Source organism: Ovis canadensis, chromosome 11 (assembly GCF_042477335.2).
Source record: "Ovis canadensis isolate MfBH-ARS-UI-01 breed Bighorn chromosome 11, ARS-UI_OviCan_v2, whole genome shotgun sequence".
NCBI lineage: Eukaryota > Metazoa > Chordata > Mammalia > Artiodactyla > Bovidae > Ovis > Ovis canadensis.
In genome coordinates this window covers 36,318,567-36,336,821 of record NC_091255.1, presented here as the reverse complement: position 1 = coordinate 36,336,821, position 18,255 = coordinate 36,318,567, and the positions used below count along the sequence as shown (strand labels likewise).

Below are 18,255 nucleotides of genomic sequence, written 5' to 3'. Positions count from 1 at the left end.
AATTCACCAAGAATATCTTTCCACTCTTTCCCACCCTTTCTCTTTCAAACCACCCATGAGGTGAGGGCCCAAAGTTATACCTTAGAACTCAGTGTTTCCCTGTAAAGTTTTGACTCCTGTTAAAATGTAAAATATGTGCACAAAAGTTGAAATTACATCAGTTGTTTACACCTTAGTTCTTGGATTCTAAAAGTGAGGTCCATAGATACTGTATGGATTTTTCTAGAAAAGGAGGCCTTCATCGTGTTCTATAAGGGCTTTAGGTTTTGGCCTCTGTGCCGATTAAGTGCCTGGCAGTAGATAAGAAAGAGATGACTAGAGACTTGGGGAAGGCTGGTGCCCAGGACAAGGGAGACAGGAAATGGAAAAGGCTAGAGGGAGGGTGATGCCTTGCAGCACTCATTACCCATCTGGAAGGCCTGGGAGGCTGACAGGAAAGGATGGGGTGTTCTCTGCTGCCCTACCCCACTGTCCGGCCAGGGACGCCTGAGAAAGAAAAAGCAAAGAGCTGAACCCTTCACTGAAGTCCCCACCCACCCACCCCGCGCCTCTGACCTCCCCGCCTTCCACCGAAGTATCTGTGAGTAGGGCTTTAAGAAGGGGCTGGCTCCACAAACCATAAGACTGGGCTGTAAAGCAAGATGGTTCAGTCCAGAGATGCTACGAAGGGGTCGAGTTCGGGGGCAGATCAGAACCCTTCTGGGAAGACACTCAGGAGCAGGAACTAAGCTGGAGAGCAACTGACCCCACCAGGTCCTGCCTGGATGGACTCTTGGCGGCCCCCAAGTGAGAGCAGGCGAAATGTATTAAAACCTTAGAAGCTCGCAGTTTGGAAAGCAGATCCCCCCAACCCGACCTCGCCAGCCGTTCATCTCAATGACGCCCCCTTCGTGGGTCTTCTTGGCCCCAGGAATTATTCCCTCGCCTAGACACTACTCTGCGGTCTGGGGAGATTGTGGGCTCTTGCAGTGCCGGTCGCTCCAGACGCAAGGACCGAAAGAGGGACTGGTGTTCCCAGAGAGATTTCAGGACTCAGTAGTTGTCCCCAAACAGGCAATTCTACCGCTAGTCTTCAAAACTCTGCGCAGAGGGATGAGTCCAAGGACGGCCGGGAGAAGCAGGAAGAGTCGAGACCCCGGATTACGGAGTGGCACCTGGACAGTGATCCTAAGAAGCAGGTTACACCGGTGTCCGAGGTAGTCCTGCTTGTGGGCGAGGCCGAGACCACTCCATCCCACTTCCCCGACGTTATTTCCTGGGAGGAGTCGAAGCTCGCGGTCAAGAGCAAAGAGAGAATGCCAGACCCCTGCTCCAATGTGTTCTGCGTCTTGGCTGGTGGTCCCCGGGTGCGCACCAAGATCAGGCCACCGTGAATCACAGCTCCAGGACCGCAGAAAGCCTGGGACGACCTCTAAAGTCGTCCGCGGTCGGCTCTATGCGTCGGCTCGTTGGTCTAGGGGTATGATTCTCGCTTCGGGTGCGAGAGGTCCCGGGTTCAAATCCCGGACGAGCCCGGCATTTAGGTTTTGCAGACCTAAGAACGCCCCAATGTGATTCTCACTTGGAAGGCCACTGAGGCTGGGTTGGAAAGGGATCCGAGTGAACTGAGCGCTTCAAAGTGTGCAGGCAGCTCTTTTGTTCTGAGTAGACACTCGGGTGTCAGGAATGGGCTCACAGTGCACAGTCCTCAGTGTCCCGGGAAGAGGAAAGGCACCTCCGAACTTGGGCAAGCACTCGCTTTCTGCCGACCCCCCGCCCCATCCAGCTTGGTGCCACTCCTCGACCGCGAGAGCCTGGTTGCGGTTTAATGAAGTGAAGAAGTCGTTCAGTCATGTCCGACTCTTTGCGACCTCATGGACTGTAGCCCACAGGCTCCTCTGTCCATGGGATTCTCCAGGCAAGAATACTGGAGTGGGTTGCCATGCCCGTCAACTTGTAGCAGTGGATGACAGGTAGTGAAACGGGTTGAGACCTATTCAGTTATGTCTGGGAGAGACCAAGGACTGTCAGAATTCAGGTCTCTGCAGCCTTGGAGGTCTGTGTCTCGGTAACACCTTCATGTTTTCGCCCTTCTGGGGACTCTCATTCAGTTATCGTCTAGAACGTGCATAGAATTTGGTTAGCATAGCTTAGTGAACGGAAGGACAGCATCCCCACCCAGGAACTTCGCCCTTGGCACGCTGAGCTCGGTAAATACAGATCAAGGATTTGGAGTAGGTTTACTGTAGCTCACTCCTCGTTAGTATAGTGGTGAGTATCCCCGCCTGTCACGCGGGAGACCGGGGTTCGATTCCCCGACGGGGAGGAGTATATATCCTGTTTTGTCCGTTGTTTTTTACAGCCGTTAAAATCTGTTTATTTCTGAAGTACCTGTCCCGAGTCATGGGATGGAGATAAAAAGAAGACTGGAAGAAAAAGAAAAGCAGAAGAGGAATGGTTTGTCCTGACTCACAAACTCACATTCTAAATTTCAAGTTTATGTTTTATTTCAAGTAACTTGCATTTTAAATGTGCGGCTAAATTAATTGTTCTCTCCATTCAATACGTTTATGAGCCATTATCCTCACCGTTCAGTAAGGTTATTAGATACGTTTAGTTGACGATAATTTAACAAACACAAGAAGGGAGGCAGAAGATAACTGCACCAGTGTAATTCATGAGTGATCTTTAAAAAAAGAGAGAGAGAAAAAATAACTTTGCGTTGGCCGGGAATCGAACCCGGGTCAACTGCTTGGAAGGCAGCTATGCTCACCACTATACCACCAACGCTGCACATTGGACCCGGCTTCCCGCAATTCCTTAATAGTTAGATCTACAGGGTCCTGGTTTCAGTGATCCAAAACTGGAACTGAATTAGGACCTGGGCCGAGGGAAGGACGAAAGCGACGAGAACATAGAAATAACGGGTGTGGTGTACGACGCACCTACGTGTGAGCGGCGCTTGGCTCTGGGCACCGCCAATGCTCTGCAGTCACCACGCTAGAGACTGTGTGATTATACCCAGATAGAAACCAAAGTCAAGAGAGGCCAAGTAAAGGAAGAGCCGAGATCAAATCTAAGATTTGTCTAGGGCGCCAGTTGTGCACCGACACTTTATTAGCCCCGGAAACTCCAGAAATAAATCTCAAATACATGAAATCTTTTCTCTGTTGAGTAACCGAAGACAACGTGCACCGAAGTTGAAGAACTGAGCCTTAAACCAAGTGCCCCTAGCCACGATTCGTTAGGATGGTTAATCCCGCAGTGAGCGCGCGTCCAACCCACTGGCCGCTCAAAGAACCACCACGACAAAGACCCGGGTGGGGCCTAAGAATAAAACCTTGCCGATTAATAATGACGATGCATCTGTTCAGGAGAACCGTCAAAACGCGGCCTCGGGAAGGCCTCGTGGCGCAACGGTAGCGCGTCTGACTCCAGATCAGAAGGTTGCGTGTTCAAATCACGTCGGGGTCACAGTGTTATTTTCGGTGGGATAAGCTTTTCAAGTGAGATTCCTTTTCCGAGGGGGGTAAAAAAAAGAGCATCGTGTTATTATATGGAAAAATATGGAAACCTGAGTGTTTCTGTAATTATTTTTTCCCTAAAGCATCTGAGTTTTCTCCTAAAATACAAATTTTGAAACTTTTATTTTCATCTTACCGTTTCCTTCAAATCAACCAATTAAAATAGTAATACCTTTAATCTCATAGATATTTTAGATATCTTAACACAGAAACTCTTCAATTGCTCACCAATTCTTCTTCAGAAAATATATTTTGGAGCAATAAATGATTTTTATATTAAAAAGTAGCAATAATAAATAATTTAAAGTAATAATGATTTTTCATAATCCTCTTAAAGGAGTGATTTAATTTTTGGCGGTTTAAGTTCCACTTGCCAGTGGTGTTCATAATTTTGTGCTCCATTATTTTCACTTGTCATTGTGATCAGAATAGAATTCTATTGTCTTTGTAGTTATCATTTTAAAGAACATCTGAATTCAAGGACAATGCTGTAAATCATTAAACAATTCTGAAGTTAGACATTCTGGCTATCTTGTTATCTGAGGTTTTGTTTTTTCTCATTATCTAAAATGGTACCATGTACATTCTTTTTTTTTTTTGCCTCTGCTGAATTTGGTCTACAAAATGAATTTCTGAAACACCAGTTCCAGGGTTCAAAGAGTTCCTTAACTGAACAGCTAACTGTACTGCTGTCCAAAAGGTTGTTAATTTTTCAACTAAAATCGATTTTTCTTTTTCCTTTCATTTTCTCTCTTTTTAAAAGATCAAGTGTGTTTTAATTATCGTGTTCTTATATTTGGTTCATTTTTTTAATGGTTTTAATCATCTCTGATGTTCTCTCCATGAAGTAAAACATAGGGGTATTAAATAAAATATTTTGTATTTAATTTGTAGGAATCAAGACCATCCCCAAGAAAAAGAAATGCAAAAAAGCAAAATGGCTGTCTGAGGAGCCTTACAAAGAGCCGTGAAAAGAAGAGAAGCAAAAAGAAAAGGAGAAAAGGAAAGATACAAGTGTCTGAATGCAGAGTTCCAAAGAATAGCAAGGAGAGATAAGAAAGCCTTCCTCAGTGATCAGTGCAAAGAAATAGAGGAAAACAACAGAATGGAAAAGACTAGAGATCTCTTCAAGAAAATTAGAGACACCAAGGGAACATTTCATGCAAAGATGGGCTCGATAAAGGACAGAAATGGTATGGACCTTACAGAAGCAGAAGGTATCAAGAAGAGGTGACAAGAATACACAGAAGAACTGTACAAAAAAGATTTTCATGACCAAGATAATCACGATGGGGTGATCACTCACCTAGAGCCAGACATCCTGGAATGTGAAGTCAAGTGGGCCTTAAGAAGCATCACTACGAATAAAGCTAGTGGAGGTGATGGAATTGCAGTTGAGCTATTTCAAATGCTCAAAGATGATGCTGTGAAAGTGCTGCACTCAATATGGCAGCAAATTTGGAAAACTCAGGAGTGGTCACAGGACTGGAAAAGGTCAGTTTTCATTCCACTCCCTAAGAAAGGCAATGCCAAAGAATGCTCAGACTACTACACAATTGCACTCATCTCACACGCTAGTCAAGTAATGCACAAAATTCTCCAAGCCAGGCTCAGCAATACGTGAACTGTGAACTTTCAGATGTTCAAGCTGGTTTTAGAAAAGGCAGAGGAACCAGAGATCAAATTGCCAACATCCGCTGGATCATCAAAAAAGCAAGAGGGTTCCAGAAAAACATGTATTTCTGCTTTATTGGCTATGCCAAAGCCTTTGACTGTGTGGATCACAACCAACTGTGGAAAATTCTGAAAGAGATGGGAGTACCAGACCACCTGACCTGCCTCTTAAGAACCGTGTATGCAGGTCAGGAAGCAACAGTTAGAACTGGGCATGGACCAACAGACTGGTTCCAATTAGGAAAAGGAGTATGTCAAGTCTATATATTGTCACCCTGCTTATTTAACTTCAATGCAGAGTACATCATGAGAAATGCTGGGCTGGAAGAAGCACAAGCTGGAATCAAGATTGCTGGGAGAATTATCAATAATGTCAGATACGCAGATGACACCCCCCTTATGGCAGAAAGTGAAGAGGAACTCAAAAGCCTCTTGATGAAAGTGAAAGAGGAGAGTGAAAAAGTTGGCTTAAAGCTCAACATTCAGAAAACGAAGATCATGGCAGCTGGTCCCATCACTTCATGGGAAATAGATGGGGAAACAGTGGAAACAGTGTCAGACTTTATTTTGGGGGGCTCCAAAATCACTGCAGATGGTGATTGCAGCCATGACATTAAAAGACGCTTACTCCTTGGAAGGAAAGTTATGACCAACCTAGATAGCATATTGAAAAGCAGAGACATTACTTTGCCAACAAAGGTCCATCTAGTCAAGGTTATGGTTTTTCCAGTGGTCGTGTATGGATGTGAGAGTTGGACAGTGAAGAAAGCTGAGCGCTGAAGAATTGATGCTTTTGAACTGTGGTGTTGGAGAAGACTCCTGAGACTCCCTTGGACTGCAAGGAGATCCAACCAATCCATTCTAAAGGAGATCAGTCTTGGGTGTTCATTGGAAGGACTGATGCTGAAGCTGAAACTCCCAATACTTTGGCCACCTCATGCGAAGAGTTGACTCATTGGAAAAGACCCTGATGCTGGGAGGAATTGGGGGCAGGAGGAGAAGGGGACGACAGAGGATGAGATGGCTGGATGGCATCACCAACTCGATGGACATGAGTTTGGGTGAACTCTGGGAATTGGTGATGGACAGGGAGGCCTGGCGTGCTGCAATGCATGGGGTCGCAAAGAGTCGGACACAACTGAGCGACTGAACTGAACTGAACTGCACTGGAGGCAGATTGGTGGTACTCACTGTGGTCCACAGACTGGTGCCACTTCGTGAAATATTACTTTCAGGTTCAGGATGAGTAGAGAATTTGAGAGTTAGGTATTTTTAAAACTGTTACAGCATTTGTCAGAGTACTTTTATAAATACTGTGCTATACTGTGCGTAGTCGATCAGTCGTATCCAACTCTTTGCAACCCCATGGACTGTAGCCTGCAGAGCTCTTCTGTCTATGGGGGATTCTGCAGGCAAGAATACTGAAGTGGATTGCCATTATAAATACTAGTTACAACCAAAAGATATGTCTTCTTGTAATTTTTATATTTTTTATACTTTTTCAAGGAATTTATTTTTAATGTAAGTTGTAAAAGCATCAATTTGTGATAGATTGCAAATAATTAAAAATGGTTCTTCCCTACTGATCATTTGCGAAGCACTGGGGTAAATAATGGAGATTCTGTTCACTAACTTGAACAGGCAGCTGATGGTTGCCTAGCTGCCAGAGCAGATAGGTTTTGTTTTGCTTCGTGTTTTATGAATAACACAAATCTCAATTTTGTGGTGGCCCATCAACTATTTCTGAAAGGCCAGATGTCTTCTGATGTAATGTGCAGGGGGAATTTAAAGACTCCAATGGACAGAGAAACTGTATGGGGATCCATCAGGGATATCCCACCCATGCACAAGGTCCCTGACAGGCTCTAGAAAAGTCTTTCACTAGGTTATGAGGGATAAAGTATACTGCAAGTGATAGGATTTTTCTAAAGCTCTTTATTAGCTAGTCACTCTATATGTGGCACTAAAAAACTCTAAGGCACTGAAATTGAAATGGGATCTCTGATTCTGGGAAGTGGTGTTGGGCTGACCCTGAGTGAAAACAGCATCACATTTCCAGAAGCAAAATGCTTTTTTCACTGGTGGCCATATTCATCAAATCTCTAGAGACACATCATGCACAGATTTACAACTTTTAAAAAATCATGGGCTCCCAACAATAAACCTGTAAACAACTGTGGCACCCTGCAGTTTCTACCGCTGCAGGTAGCTGTGGCTGGCTACCTGAGGCTACCACTGTGGCCCCTAGCTGCTCTAACTGTAGCGGCTGGAAGACAAAGTTACTTTGTCAGCTGCCTTTGCAGTAGTCATGTGATAGGGAAGGCCCACACAGCAGGAGACGGGAGTTGGACTCCCTGTCCCGGGGATCCCCTGCAGCAGGACATGGCAACCCACTCCAGTATTCTTTCCTGGGAAATCCCATGAACAGAGGAGCCTGTGGGCTATGGCCCATCGGGTCACCAAGAGTTGGGCCCCAACGTGTGGCTTCTGGGGATCTTAGTTTCCCCACCAGGGTTTAACCCTGGCCCACAGCAGTGAGAGCATTGAGTCCTAACCACTGGACCACCAAGGAATTCCTATATGAGGACTTTTAGAAGCCTTCTGCTTTTTCTGTTAAAAGAAACAGAGACAGTTGGCATTCACCTTGAAGTCGGAAGGGGAATGTTAAGAGAATCACAGAAGAGGTCAATGCAGACCTCTTACATTGTTCAGTTCCTGAGCCAGCTACCTACTTTCTGATTTATTGTTGTGGAAGAGAAAATAGATGTCTGTTGTGTGTGCCATTGGTAACTGAGTTTCCTGTTACTTGCAGCCAAAAGCGTTGTGAACTGATGTAGAAACTCATTTGGATTTATTTAATTTACATTGGGTTGAATCATGTGAAATTAGTGTTTTCTGTGGGTCAGATGATTGTCAGTATCGCATCATTCAACCCAAATAACTGTTAACTCTCTAGATCTGTAGATGCGTATCGGTTAGTATGCTTATGACAGCAAATACCAAAACTCGTAACTTAGTGAATTAGGGAAGGAGATGGATTGGCTCATGGAAGAAAACCTAGTTGCTTTTTTTTTCTCTCTCTCTCTCTTTTCGCTCAGTCATGTCCGACTCTTTGCGACCCCATGGACTGCCAGGCTCCTCTGTCCATGGGATTTCCCAGAAAAGAATACTGGAGTGGGTTGCCGTGTCCTACTCCAGGGGATCGCCCCGACAGGGAGTCGAGCTCGCGTCTCCTGCTTTGGCAGGAGGTTTCTTCATCGCTGAGCTACCAGAGAAGTCCAGTTCATACATATACACAAGAATAAATTCCAGGTTATATTGATGACTTAAATTTTAAAAACAAAACACCAGTAAGACTATTCGAGGCTTGAGGAAAACTTTTCCCAAGTTAAAACCCTGGTTGCCCCGGCTCTCATTCCGCCTTTTCCATTGGGCCTCTGGAGCTACGTCATGGGATAATTAGCCAATGAGAATTGGGCATGGGCGGCAGGCTCAGCCAATGGGACCCGGGCGGGAGATTTGAAAGGACCTCGGCGGGGGTGAGGAGGCGCGGCCGGACGGATTCAGTTGTTGCCAGCGGTCAAGGCACCACGGGTTTCTTTCGGGATTCTTGCTCCGGGAGAGGCCAGGTGATCCGGCAGGTTGGTTGCTCTAGGGTGGAGAAAGGGTCCTGGAAGGGAGTGAGGCCGGTAGCAGGGTGGGGGCGGAGAGGCGAGTGCGGGGATGCTCTCTGATGAAGCCAGCTTTTGGACTTGCTCCCTTTCACCAGCAACTCGCCCCCCCCCCCCAACCCAGGCAAACACTTCCGGCTAGATCGATCCGACCCCTCACTCTCTCTCCTTTTTTTTTGTTTTTGCTTCTCACGGCTCTATTTCTCTTCTCTGCCCAGTTCCTTCCCCCTTTCCCTCTACGGATGGCCCAGAAGGAGAACGCCTACCCCTGGCCCTATGGCCGGCAGACGGTAAGGGCTTTCTCACTTCCCCTCTCCCCATCAGCATGGCGACTTCCTGCTTGCAGATTCGAGATCCTGCAGAGGGCGATCCTCTTAGCACTTTTCTTCTGGCTTTGCACCAGCGCATGGGCCCCAGTCAGGTCATTTGTAGCCTCATCCTATCTGGTGCTGCCAGTTTGAATTTGACCAGCCTGTGAGGACCTCTGCAGAGCTGAGCCTACTTGTCACATACAAATGGCGTCTGGGACTGAGCAGGCAGGGTCTAGCCTATTAGGCCATGAATCTCAACTGTTGTCCTGAAAAAATGGGCTAGGCAGGAAATAGATATAAGCTATTTAGATGAGTTTATAACTTTAAAAGGTCCAAGAGAAGTCTTACTTAAGAATTTGGATTTTAATGACCGGTGTGACATATGCATCTAAAAAGCTTTATTTTCCAGTTGTCCTAACACCTTTCATTGAAGAATCTACCCTCTGATTTGAAATGCTAGCGTTATTGTATATATTAAATTCCCATATATATGTGGATCTATTTCTGGACTCCATTTTGTTCAACTTGCTTATTTGTAAATCCTAAATTCGCTGTTTGTGAACAAGTCTGTAGGAGCACTGAGGCTCTCTCTTGGTTAAAGAAGAAAGAAGGGGCCCTACATGAGCTTTGTTCTCTGTTAGTGGGGCTTGAGTATCCTGGAGGGTCCCTCTATCCCCTTGTCCACCAGCTCCCTCCCCGGTGAAGCTCTGAATGGGGAGGCTGAATGAGATGACACTGTCATGTCTACACCAGTCACTCCCAGAAGAAAGTGGTGTGTTACTCAGAAGTTGACAGTGACAGCGCTCCAGGACAATTAGAATAGCCTTCACTTTCCCTAAAGCCTGTTGTTGCAAAGCGGTAAATACTGAGATTTGCTGAACACTCAAGGCCCCAAGGATCTTATCTGAGCCTTAACAGACCAAGCTTAGGGAACTGTGAGAATACCTCTGTTCTGAAGCTCCTTGAATTGTGGGTGTTCATTACCCCAGCCTCTACTGCCCTTTGGGGTAGGGGGCTAGGTAAATGAGTGGTGTTATGGACAAGACTGAGTAGCAAAATTGTGGCCTCATTGTTCCTCTTTGAACTGGGGATGGGGTGGGGTAGGTGGGTGGCTTTATAGCAAGCCCTGAAATGCTGCTTGTAGCGCATTCCAACCCGGTCACTGGGATAAAGGCACCCTCAGAGCTCCCCTCTGGTCCTTCTCAGGCTCAGCCTGGCCTGAACACCCTGCCCCAGAGAGTTCTCCGGAAGGAGGCTGTCATCCCATCGGCGCTTGTCCTCATGAGTCGCTCCAATGCCCAGCCCACAGGTAAACTAGCACAAAGGGAGGGGACTGACCTGAGGGAACTAGGGTCTGCAGAGGGTGGGTGGGGATGAAAATGTCAAAGGATGGCCTCAACTTCCCTGTTCTTTCCTTAGCTGCCCCTGGCCAGAAGGTGGTGGAGAACAGCAGTGGGACCCTCAACATCCCAAAGTAAGCTCCCCAAGCTTTGACGTAGCAAGGGACGGGGTGGAATAAAGGCAGGAGGAGGAGGGATGCAGGTGAGAAAGCCTGATCCATCCTCAGCTCCCCTGGAAGAGAAGCAGGATTGCAGGCAGGAGGGGCAGAGGTCCAGAAAGAAGGCAAACACCTCAGAGGACCAACTAACCACTGCTCAGCTGCTCCACCACTGCTTCCCAAACAGGCGTTCCTTCACAATCGATGACTTTGAGATTGGGCGTCCTCTGGGCAAAGGCAAGTTTGGAAATGTGTACTTGGCTCGGGAGAAGAAAAGCCATTTCATCGTGGCACTCAAAGTCCTCTTCAAGTCTCAGATCGAGAAGGAGGGTGTGGAGCACCAGCTGCGTAGAGAGATCGAAATCCAAGCCCATCTCCAGTACGCTCAATGTCCCCTGAGCCAGAGCCCCTGCCGCCCCAACCCCACTCCTCCTCCAACCCCACCACATCTAGACTGTCTTCTCTGTAGCTGTGGCCACGCAGCCCCAATGAGCTCTCAATCCCAGCCAGAGCCTTGAATCCAGAAAATCACCTCCGGTCCCCAATTAGGACTGCCACCTGGCTTCCCCTACCTGGCCCAGACCTGACCCAGTTTGCCCCAATGCGACCTGTCATCTTTCCCATTTCCTTAGGCCAGAATGCAGCCTGATGCCTCCTCTGTCTCCTCTCCCAGACATCCCAACATCTTGCGTCTCTACAACTATTTCTATGACCGGCGAAGGATCTACTTGATTCTGGAGTATGCCCCCCGGGGGGAGCTCTACAAGGAGCTGCAGAAGAGCCGAACTTTTGATGAGCAGCGAACAGCCACGGTCGGGGCGGGTGGGCACCTGGGGCACTGGCAGGGGCCTGGAGGCTGGGGGATGCCATTTGCCGCCTGAGGTCAGTCCTCTTCTGACTGTCTGCCATTGGCCCCCCAGATCATGGAGGAGCTGGCAGATGCTCTGACGTACTGCCATGCAAAGAAGGTGATTCACAGAGACATCAAGCCAGAGAATCTGCTCTTGGGGCTCCGGGGTGAGCTGAAGATTGCTGACTTTGGCTGGTCGGTGCATGCCCCCTCCCTGAGGTATGGTGGGCCAGAAGGCCAGCCCTGGGTATGAAGCCATTCAAAATAAAACCACTTCAGATCTTGTTACCCAGAGACATTTTGGGTTGTTCTCATGTAAATATATAGACACAGCAATATCTTTACAAAAATAGGAGACTTTGGGAGTTCCCTGCTGGTCCAGTGGTCCAGCTTTCACTGCAGGGGGCCCAGGTTCAATCCCTGGTCGAGGGAACTAAGATCCTGCAAACCGTGCAGCGTGGCCAAAAACAAAAATAGGAGTCTCAGTTTTGTCACTCAGATTTCTCACTTGAAACAATGGGACCTTCTTGCCATATCACTGAGAATACTCCCACATCATTTTTAGTGGCTTCATAGTATTGCACAGTAGAAATGTAACGTGATTAAGCAACATGTGATTGATGAACATCTGAAATTCTTCCTATAATTCTAAGGTGAACGTTGCCCTCATATCTGATTTATTTTAAGGTACGGCCCTCAGTGTGGAAATGCAGAGTCAGTGTGTTAGCCCCACTCCTACCCCAAAGACCCCATCAGAGCCTGGTTGGAAGACCCCTGGCACATCCTGGGGTCGGTCTGGGCTCCCTGTCAGGCTGCAGGGAAAGGAGGGAAAGTCTGGATCTGAGATCCCTGCCCACTCCCCCTCTTCCTCCGCCCCGCCTCAGGAGGAAGACAATGTGCGGCACTCTGGACTACCTGCCCCCAGAGATGATTGAGGGGCGCACGCACAATGAGAAGGTGGACCTGTGGTGCATCGGCGTGCTTTGCTACGAGCTGCTGGTGGGAAACCCGCCCTTCGAGAGTGCTTCCCACAATGAGACGTACCGGCGCATTGTCAAGGTGGGAGGCTGGCCCCCGGGGTCTGGCTGGAGTTTGTGCCAGCTCAGGGGCTGGGGCAGGGAGTGGGCACACTGTTGCTGTTGATGTTAAACCCTGCTAATAGAGTGGGAAGTGGAGGCAAAAGCAGCTAGGATGAAGCCTGTCTCTCCTTCTTGCAGGTGGACCTAAAGTTCCCTCCTTCTGTGCCCATGGGAGCCCAGGACCTCATCTCCAAGCTGCTCAAGCATAACCCCTCAGAACGCCTGCCGCTGGCCCAGGTCTCTGCCCACCCTTGGGTCCGAGCCCACTCTCGCAGGGTGCTGCCTCCCTCTGCCCCTCAGTCTGTCCCCTGAAATGTCCCTGTCCTTTTCTCAGTTGTGTCTGTGTCTGTATATGTGTAGTCAGGAGGAGGGGGGTCCCAAGTCTGTTTCTGCATCTGTCTTCTACATCCTCTTTATTTAATAAAGGCTGAAGCTTTTTGTACTGATGAGTGTAGATGTTTACATGTGGAGACTGCTGTGAAGGAAGTCATCACCTGTGGGGAGGAGGCGAGGGAGTTGCCCATGCTGGGCAGTGGGGTGGGCACTGCATCATCACCCCTGGGAACACCCCTCAGCACTGACAGCAACCTCTCAGCTCTAACCTCATCTGGTCAGCTCCCAACCATCCTACTTCCACATCTTTCCTTTCCCCTGCTCTGGCTCCCAGGCCTGGGGATGCTGGGGACCTGGCTCTACTCTGCTATGCCTGCACATCAGCCATCACCAACCATCTCCACCCACCTTCTATTACTCCCTCTTAGTTGACCTCTAATCTTTCCCTTTCCTGGGTCAGTCTTGCTGACCTAGGAGCAATTAAAGTTGTCTTTTTGGTTTGTTTTTCTGCTCTGGTGAGGATTTAGCATAGGAGTAAATAGAAGCTGATGGTGTCTTGTTCCTGACCTAAGGTTTCACTGCTATGTATGATGCTTGCAATATGGTGCCTCCTATAGGTTTTGTTCTTTTGTTTTGGCCACCCAGAGCAGCATGCACGATCTTGAGTTTCCCTGACCAGGGACAAACCCATTCCCCTTGCAGTGGAAGCTTGGAGTCCTAACCACTGGACTGTCAGGGAAATCTCTTGCTATAAGTTCTTGATACATGTCTTCTATTAGGTTAAGGAAGGCCTGGGCTCTTCCTAGTTCATTAAGGGTTGGGTGTTTTTTGAAGCATGAATAGGTGTTGAGTTTCACCTAGTGCTTTTTCTGCATGTTTATTTTTTGTACTCTTAAGCCATGTGGTGTAGAACATCAATAAAGTTTCTTATTTTTATTTCATCTCAGATACTCGGGCTATATTCAATTCCTAGGGCTACTGTAACAAATTACCACAAAACTGGGTGGTTTTAAACAGCAGAAATGGATTCTCTGACAGTTCTGGAGGCCAGAAGTCCATGATCAAGGTGTCAGTAGCACCACCTTCCCATATATGCCTCTAGGGGAAAATCCTTCCTTGCCTTTTCCATCTTCATGTGACTCCAGGCACTTCATGGCTTGTGGCTACATCACTCCAAGCTCTGCTTCTGTCTTCACACAGCCTTCCTTTCTTTGCCTTTCTCTCCTCTGTCTTAAAAGAACACTAGCAATTTGATTTATGGCTCACCTAGATAATCCAGGATAATGTTATTCACAATCTGTAATTATATCTGCAAAGACCCTTTTTCCAAAAAACACTGCATTCATTGCTTCCAGAGGTTAAGACACTGACATATCTTTTAGGGGGCTACCATGCAACCCACTACATATGCGCACAGATTAAAATAATTGAAGGACAGTATAGGGCTTAAGAAAATGAAAAACCAACAGTCTTCCCATTTCTCTCTCCCCAGAGACAAATCCTTTTACAGTTTTGCTTTGTTTTTGGTATTTACTTTGTATCTCCAAATCACATGCTTCTGTCACTACCTCTTTACATTTTCAGTTTTAGGCTTTATCTATCATTTTCCTGATACAAAATGTAAGTATTTCATTCTTTCACTCCACTGCCACCAGAAACAAGGGCGTTTTCTGTCCCTACATCCTTCTGGTGTAGTTATAATTTTGGTTAAGATTTATTCATCTGACAATAGTTACTGAGTGCTCTCTGCAGCCCAGGTACTGTTCTAGAGGCTGAGGGGTGAATAAACGAGAAAAAAAAAATCCTCAACTCAGGAAGCTTGCAAAAAGTGGTTGCAGTTGTAAACAGATTGTAAGGGGAGGCCTCACTAAAAAGATGTTTGAAAAACTACTTGAAGGAGGAAAAAGGTGAACATTTTTCTTTGTAGTTGTTCAGTCACTAAGTCATGTCTGACTCTTTGCAACCCCAGTAAAGAGTTTACCTGCAGCACACCAGGTTCCTCTGTCCTCCACTATCTCCCAGTTTGCTCAGATTCATGTCCACTGAATCCCTGATGCTATCTATCTCATCCTCTGCTACCCTCTTTTTGCTTCAGTCTTCCCCAGCATCAGAGTCTTACATCAGGTGGCCAAAGTATTGGAGCTTCAGCTTCAGCATCAGTCCTTCCAATGAATATTCAGGTCTGAATATTCCTTTAGGATTGTTTGGTTTGATCTTGCGGCCCAAGGGACTCAAAGAGCCTTCCCCAGCACCACAATTCAAAAGCATCAGTTCTTTGGCACTCAGCCTTCTTTATGGTCCAACTCACATCTGTGCATTACTACTGGAAAAACCATAGCTTTGACTATACGGACCTTTAATATACTTTGTGGAATCGGCCTCAAAAAAAGGGGTGGACCGAGGGGATGACGTCCCGGGGCAAACGCCCTCTGAGCGGCCCTCAGGCCTCCGACTGTCCGAGGAGGAAGAGGCAGAGAACTTTTGGGGCGCGAGCTGCCACCCATTTGCTCTTACATTTGCAAGAGCAAATGTAAATCCTTGAGGCGGCAGCATGTCTGTCTTGTCACAGGAACAGTGAGAAGACCAGTGCCTCTATGGCAGGACCAGTGAGAAGAGAAGGAAGAGAAGAGATCAGAATGGTACCAGGGCTCTGACCTTAAGGGCTATTAACTAATTGAATGTTCTACCTAGTGGCAAAATCACACACCATCCTCCAAGAGGAGACACTCAAAACCTGGTGGAGGGGGCAGGAGACAAGAGAACAGAGGAGCAAATGAGAATTCTGGTTCCATCCTAATCAACTAAGGTGCGATTCAATCCCGACGGTCCAAGCAGGATATGCTACTTTCATCCCAAGAATCTCTTTTAGGAAACCCAATTCTGGTTCCCCAATTCTGGTTCGTTCTCCAGAAGCGGTTGCTAAGCAACAAATGTGGGCGGAAAGAGCCTAGCCCCGCCCCTGGAGGACTCAGACGTTTCAGGATCTTCAAGATCTGCCTTTTCAACTTTTCGAGAGGGCGGGGCAACGAGCGCAGCTGTTACCTCCTTCTCTCCGCCCTGCTGGCTCTCACGTGTGTTCGGTCGCTCAATGACAGCTGGTCTTCTGGGACTTCCTGGTTGTTGGGACCAATCAGAGTGCTCTTCACGTCCTGACCATTGTCAGCCCGAGACCAATCGGCGCGCCTCTAAAACGCCCCTTAAAGGCGCCGCCAAGGCCTCCCGAGCCGGGGCGAACCAATTCCTCGGTTCCTGCCCCCAACTGCAGTATGGAGTCGCCCCGGGGGCGGCCTGGGCCCGAGACGGACCTGCTAGCTCTGGGGGAACAGCAAGCTGCGATCTTCGGCGACGGCCCGGGCCAAACGCCCTCTGAGCGGCCCTCAGGCCTCCGACTGTCCGAGGAGGAAGAGGCAGAGAACGTTGGGGGCGCGAGCTGCCACCCCAAGGCGTCCCCGAAGACTTCGAGCTGCAGCTTTGTCCACCCCCCGGAATGGGAAGCTCCGGAGGACAAGCCGGGCCGTGGAGGGACGCTTTCTGGGAAAGGGAGCCGCCTGGGGGCGCCGGATCCCGAATTCGACCCGCACGGGTCCTCCCGGCGCAAGGACCCTGAGCCGCCGGAGGACAAGCCTGAATCCGAGAGGGTCTGCCGTCGAGGGAGCCCTGTAGGCGGCGGGATGGATGTTGAGCAGAAGGAAGACGACGACGAGGCGGCGGCAGCCGGCAGGGGTGGCCGTTCGTTCTCCAGCCGCCTTCAGGACAGCCGCAGCTTGGACGGGTTGAGCGGGGCGTGCGGTGGCCCCGCGTCTTCAGGGGGTGCAGAATCTGGCGCAGGCGGCGGGCGGCGCGCCACTATCTCAAGCCCCCTGGAGCTCGAAGGCACGGTGAGCCGCCATGGCGACCTCACCCACTTTGTCGCCAACAACCTGCAACTCAAGATCCGTCTGAGCGGCGCCCCTCAACCTCCGCCCCCTGCCCCTACGCGGCCCTGTTCAGCGCCCACACCCACTCCGGCCATCCCTCCCATCGACCCCGACGTGCTGCGGGACCTGGAGCGGCTGAGTCGGGAGCTGGGCGGCAGGGTGGACCGTCTGCTTCGCGGGCTGGGAGGTGCGGTGCAGGAGCTGACAGCTCTGAGCGTGGGCTGCATCCAAACCTACCGCGATGCAGTGGACTCTCTAGGTGAAGCTGTGGACATGAGCATCAAGGGCATGTACACCCTGCTGGCGCGCTGTGAAGAACTGGAGCGGGCTCTGCAACCGGTTCAGGGACTGGCGCGCCAAGTCCGGGATATCCGACGCACCTTGGAGGTGTTGGAGGCCCTGTGCAAGTGACTGGAAAGGCAGGAGAGGCCTGGCAACGCCAGGGACCAGCAGGATCCTTAAGGACTCTTAAAGGAGCCCTGGTGGGACCTGCCTGCTGAGAGGAGGGAGGCCTATATATGGGAGGTTCTTCCAGATACGTTTAGCAGGCCGCGACCATTCGCTGGGCCTTATGCAGGTGTATATGGGGAAGTTCTAAAGGCTCTCCTGATGGGAGGGTATGATGCTCTGCTTCTGTTCAGTTGGCAATCTGCAGCTACCTTGTTCTCCCAACTCTCTTCCCCAGTTAGCTCACCATCTCTGGAAACCAGGGGCTTTAGTTCTGGGCTTGGGAGATGTGACTGTCATATGTTATCAAGAAAGGAGAACAGAGGAGGCCCCAGCCCCCACTGTGGCCACTCTGACCTCCAGTAGTCACATCTCAGGTGCCAGGGCCTGTGGGAGCTTGTGTAGTCAAAGACCACACACCACGCAGACAAGGATGCATACTTGCATATGGATAACCTCCTGCTTCTGCCCTCTGGCCCACTACCATCCCATTTCCCCAGTCATAACCTGGGCGGAGCTAGAAGGAATGTATTGCATGGTAGAGGAGGTGCGTTCGGAGGGGTCTCTCTGCTCTCAGGGTTCAGATAGAATTGTTGCTGGTTTTGAAGCCCACCTGTTGTGGAATGTTCTAATCAGTTTTGGCTTTCTGAGTTTTTGTGGAATTAAAGTGCTGCTGCTGCTAAGGCTGAGGCTGTGTCTGTGTGGGGTTACAGGGATTGATGAACCAAAGTAATGGGAATGAGGGTCAGTCTTTTCGTGGAGTTTTCTTGGGGCTGGTGCTGGGAGTGGGGTGGGGGTCTTAGGCCACATGTGGAAGGATATGGTTCCTGCTCCTAAACAGCAGATCTGAGGAAAGGTGAGACACAGGTATGGGCTGAGAGATACAGTAAAAGCAGAATCAGAAGCAAGAAGATCTAGAAGAAAAAAAGGGAGGAAGGGTTGTCTTCTCAGTTCCTGAAGTGGACAGGCAGG

General features: G+C 49.0%; 2 protein-coding genes and 4 non-coding genes across 11 annotated transcripts; 5 read left to right on the top strand and 1 right to left on the bottom strand.

Annotated features, from left to right (window-relative positions):
* Positions 1 to 1,442: 1,442 nt before the first annotated feature.
* On the top strand, positions 1,443 to 1,514 carry TRNAP-CGG (transfer RNA proline (anticodon CGG)). The gene has a single exon. It is a non-coding gene; the product is annotated as a tRNA-Pro (tRNA).
* A 719-nt stretch (positions 1,515 to 2,233) lies between these two features.
* Positions 2,234 to 2,305, top strand: TRNAD-GUC (transfer RNA aspartic acid (anticodon GUC)). Its single transcript has one exon. It is a non-coding gene; the product is annotated as a tRNA-Asp (tRNA).
* A 392-nt stretch (positions 2,306 to 2,697) lies between these two features.
* On the bottom strand, positions 2,698 to 2,769 carry TRNAG-UCC (transfer RNA glycine (anticodon UCC)). The gene has a single exon. It is a non-coding gene; the product is annotated as a tRNA-Gly (tRNA).
* A 612-nt stretch (positions 2,770 to 3,381) lies between these two features.
* Positions 3,382 to 3,453, top strand: TRNAW-CCA (transfer RNA tryptophan (anticodon CCA)). Its single transcript has one exon. It is a non-coding gene; the product is annotated as a tRNA-Trp (tRNA).
* Positions 3,454 to 8,685: 5,232 nt separating this feature from the next.
* AURKB (aurora kinase B) lies at positions 8,686 to 13,032 on the top strand. 6 transcript variants are annotated; one of them, XM_069542886.1, is made up of 9 exons: positions 8,686 to 8,806; positions 9,067 to 9,138; positions 10,366 to 10,468; positions 10,579 to 10,633; positions 10,845 to 11,036; positions 11,331 to 11,469; positions 11,578 to 11,726; positions 12,392 to 12,566; positions 12,725 to 13,032. In XM_069542886.1, the coding sequence occupies exons 2-9, from the start codon at positions 9,091 to 9,093 to the stop codon at positions 12,896 to 12,898; spliced, it is 1,035 nt and encodes a 344-aa protein (XP_069398987.1). In that variant the 5' UTR covers positions 8,686 to 8,806; positions 9,067 to 9,090; the 3' UTR covers positions 12,899 to 13,032. The 6 variants fall into 6 exon arrangements, with proteins under 6 accessions (XP_069398987.1, XP_069398991.1, XP_069398988.1 ...); XM_069542890.1 differs by having other exon boundaries at positions 8,692 to 8,806; positions 11,331 to 11,479; XM_069542888.1 differs by having other exon boundaries at positions 8,699 to 8,818.
* Positions 13,033 to 16,053: 3,021 nt separating this feature from the next.
* On the top strand, positions 16,054 to 17,966 carry BORCS6 (BLOC-1 related complex subunit 6). Its single transcript, XM_069542885.1, has one exon. It carries the CDS (start codon positions 16,186 to 16,188, stop codon positions 17,245 to 17,247), a length of 1,062 nt encoding a protein of 353 aa, XP_069398986.1. The 5' UTR covers positions 16,054 to 16,185; the 3' UTR covers positions 17,248 to 17,966.
* The last annotated feature ends 289 nt before the right edge of the window (positions 17,967 to 18,255 follow it).

Excerpts from the sequence above, each read along its gene's own strand:
- AURKB (XM_069542886.1), top strand. The coding sequence starts at position 9,091 with ATGGCCCAGAAGGAGAACGCCTACCCCTGGCCCTATGGCCGGCAGACG. Across the intron at positions 11,727-12,391 it reads GTGCATGCCCCCTCCCTGAG|GAGGAAGACAATGTGCGGCA; the intron begins GTATGGTGGGCC and ends GCCCCGCCTCAG. Across the intron at positions 12,567-12,724 it reads CGTACCGGCGCATTGTCAAG|GTGGACCTAAAGTTCCCTCC; the intron begins GTGGGAGGCTGG and ends TCCTTCTTGCAG.
- BORCS6 (XM_069542885.1), top strand. The coding sequence starts at position 16,186 with ATGGAGTCGCCCCGGGGGCGGCCTGGGCCCGAGACGGACCTGCTAGCT.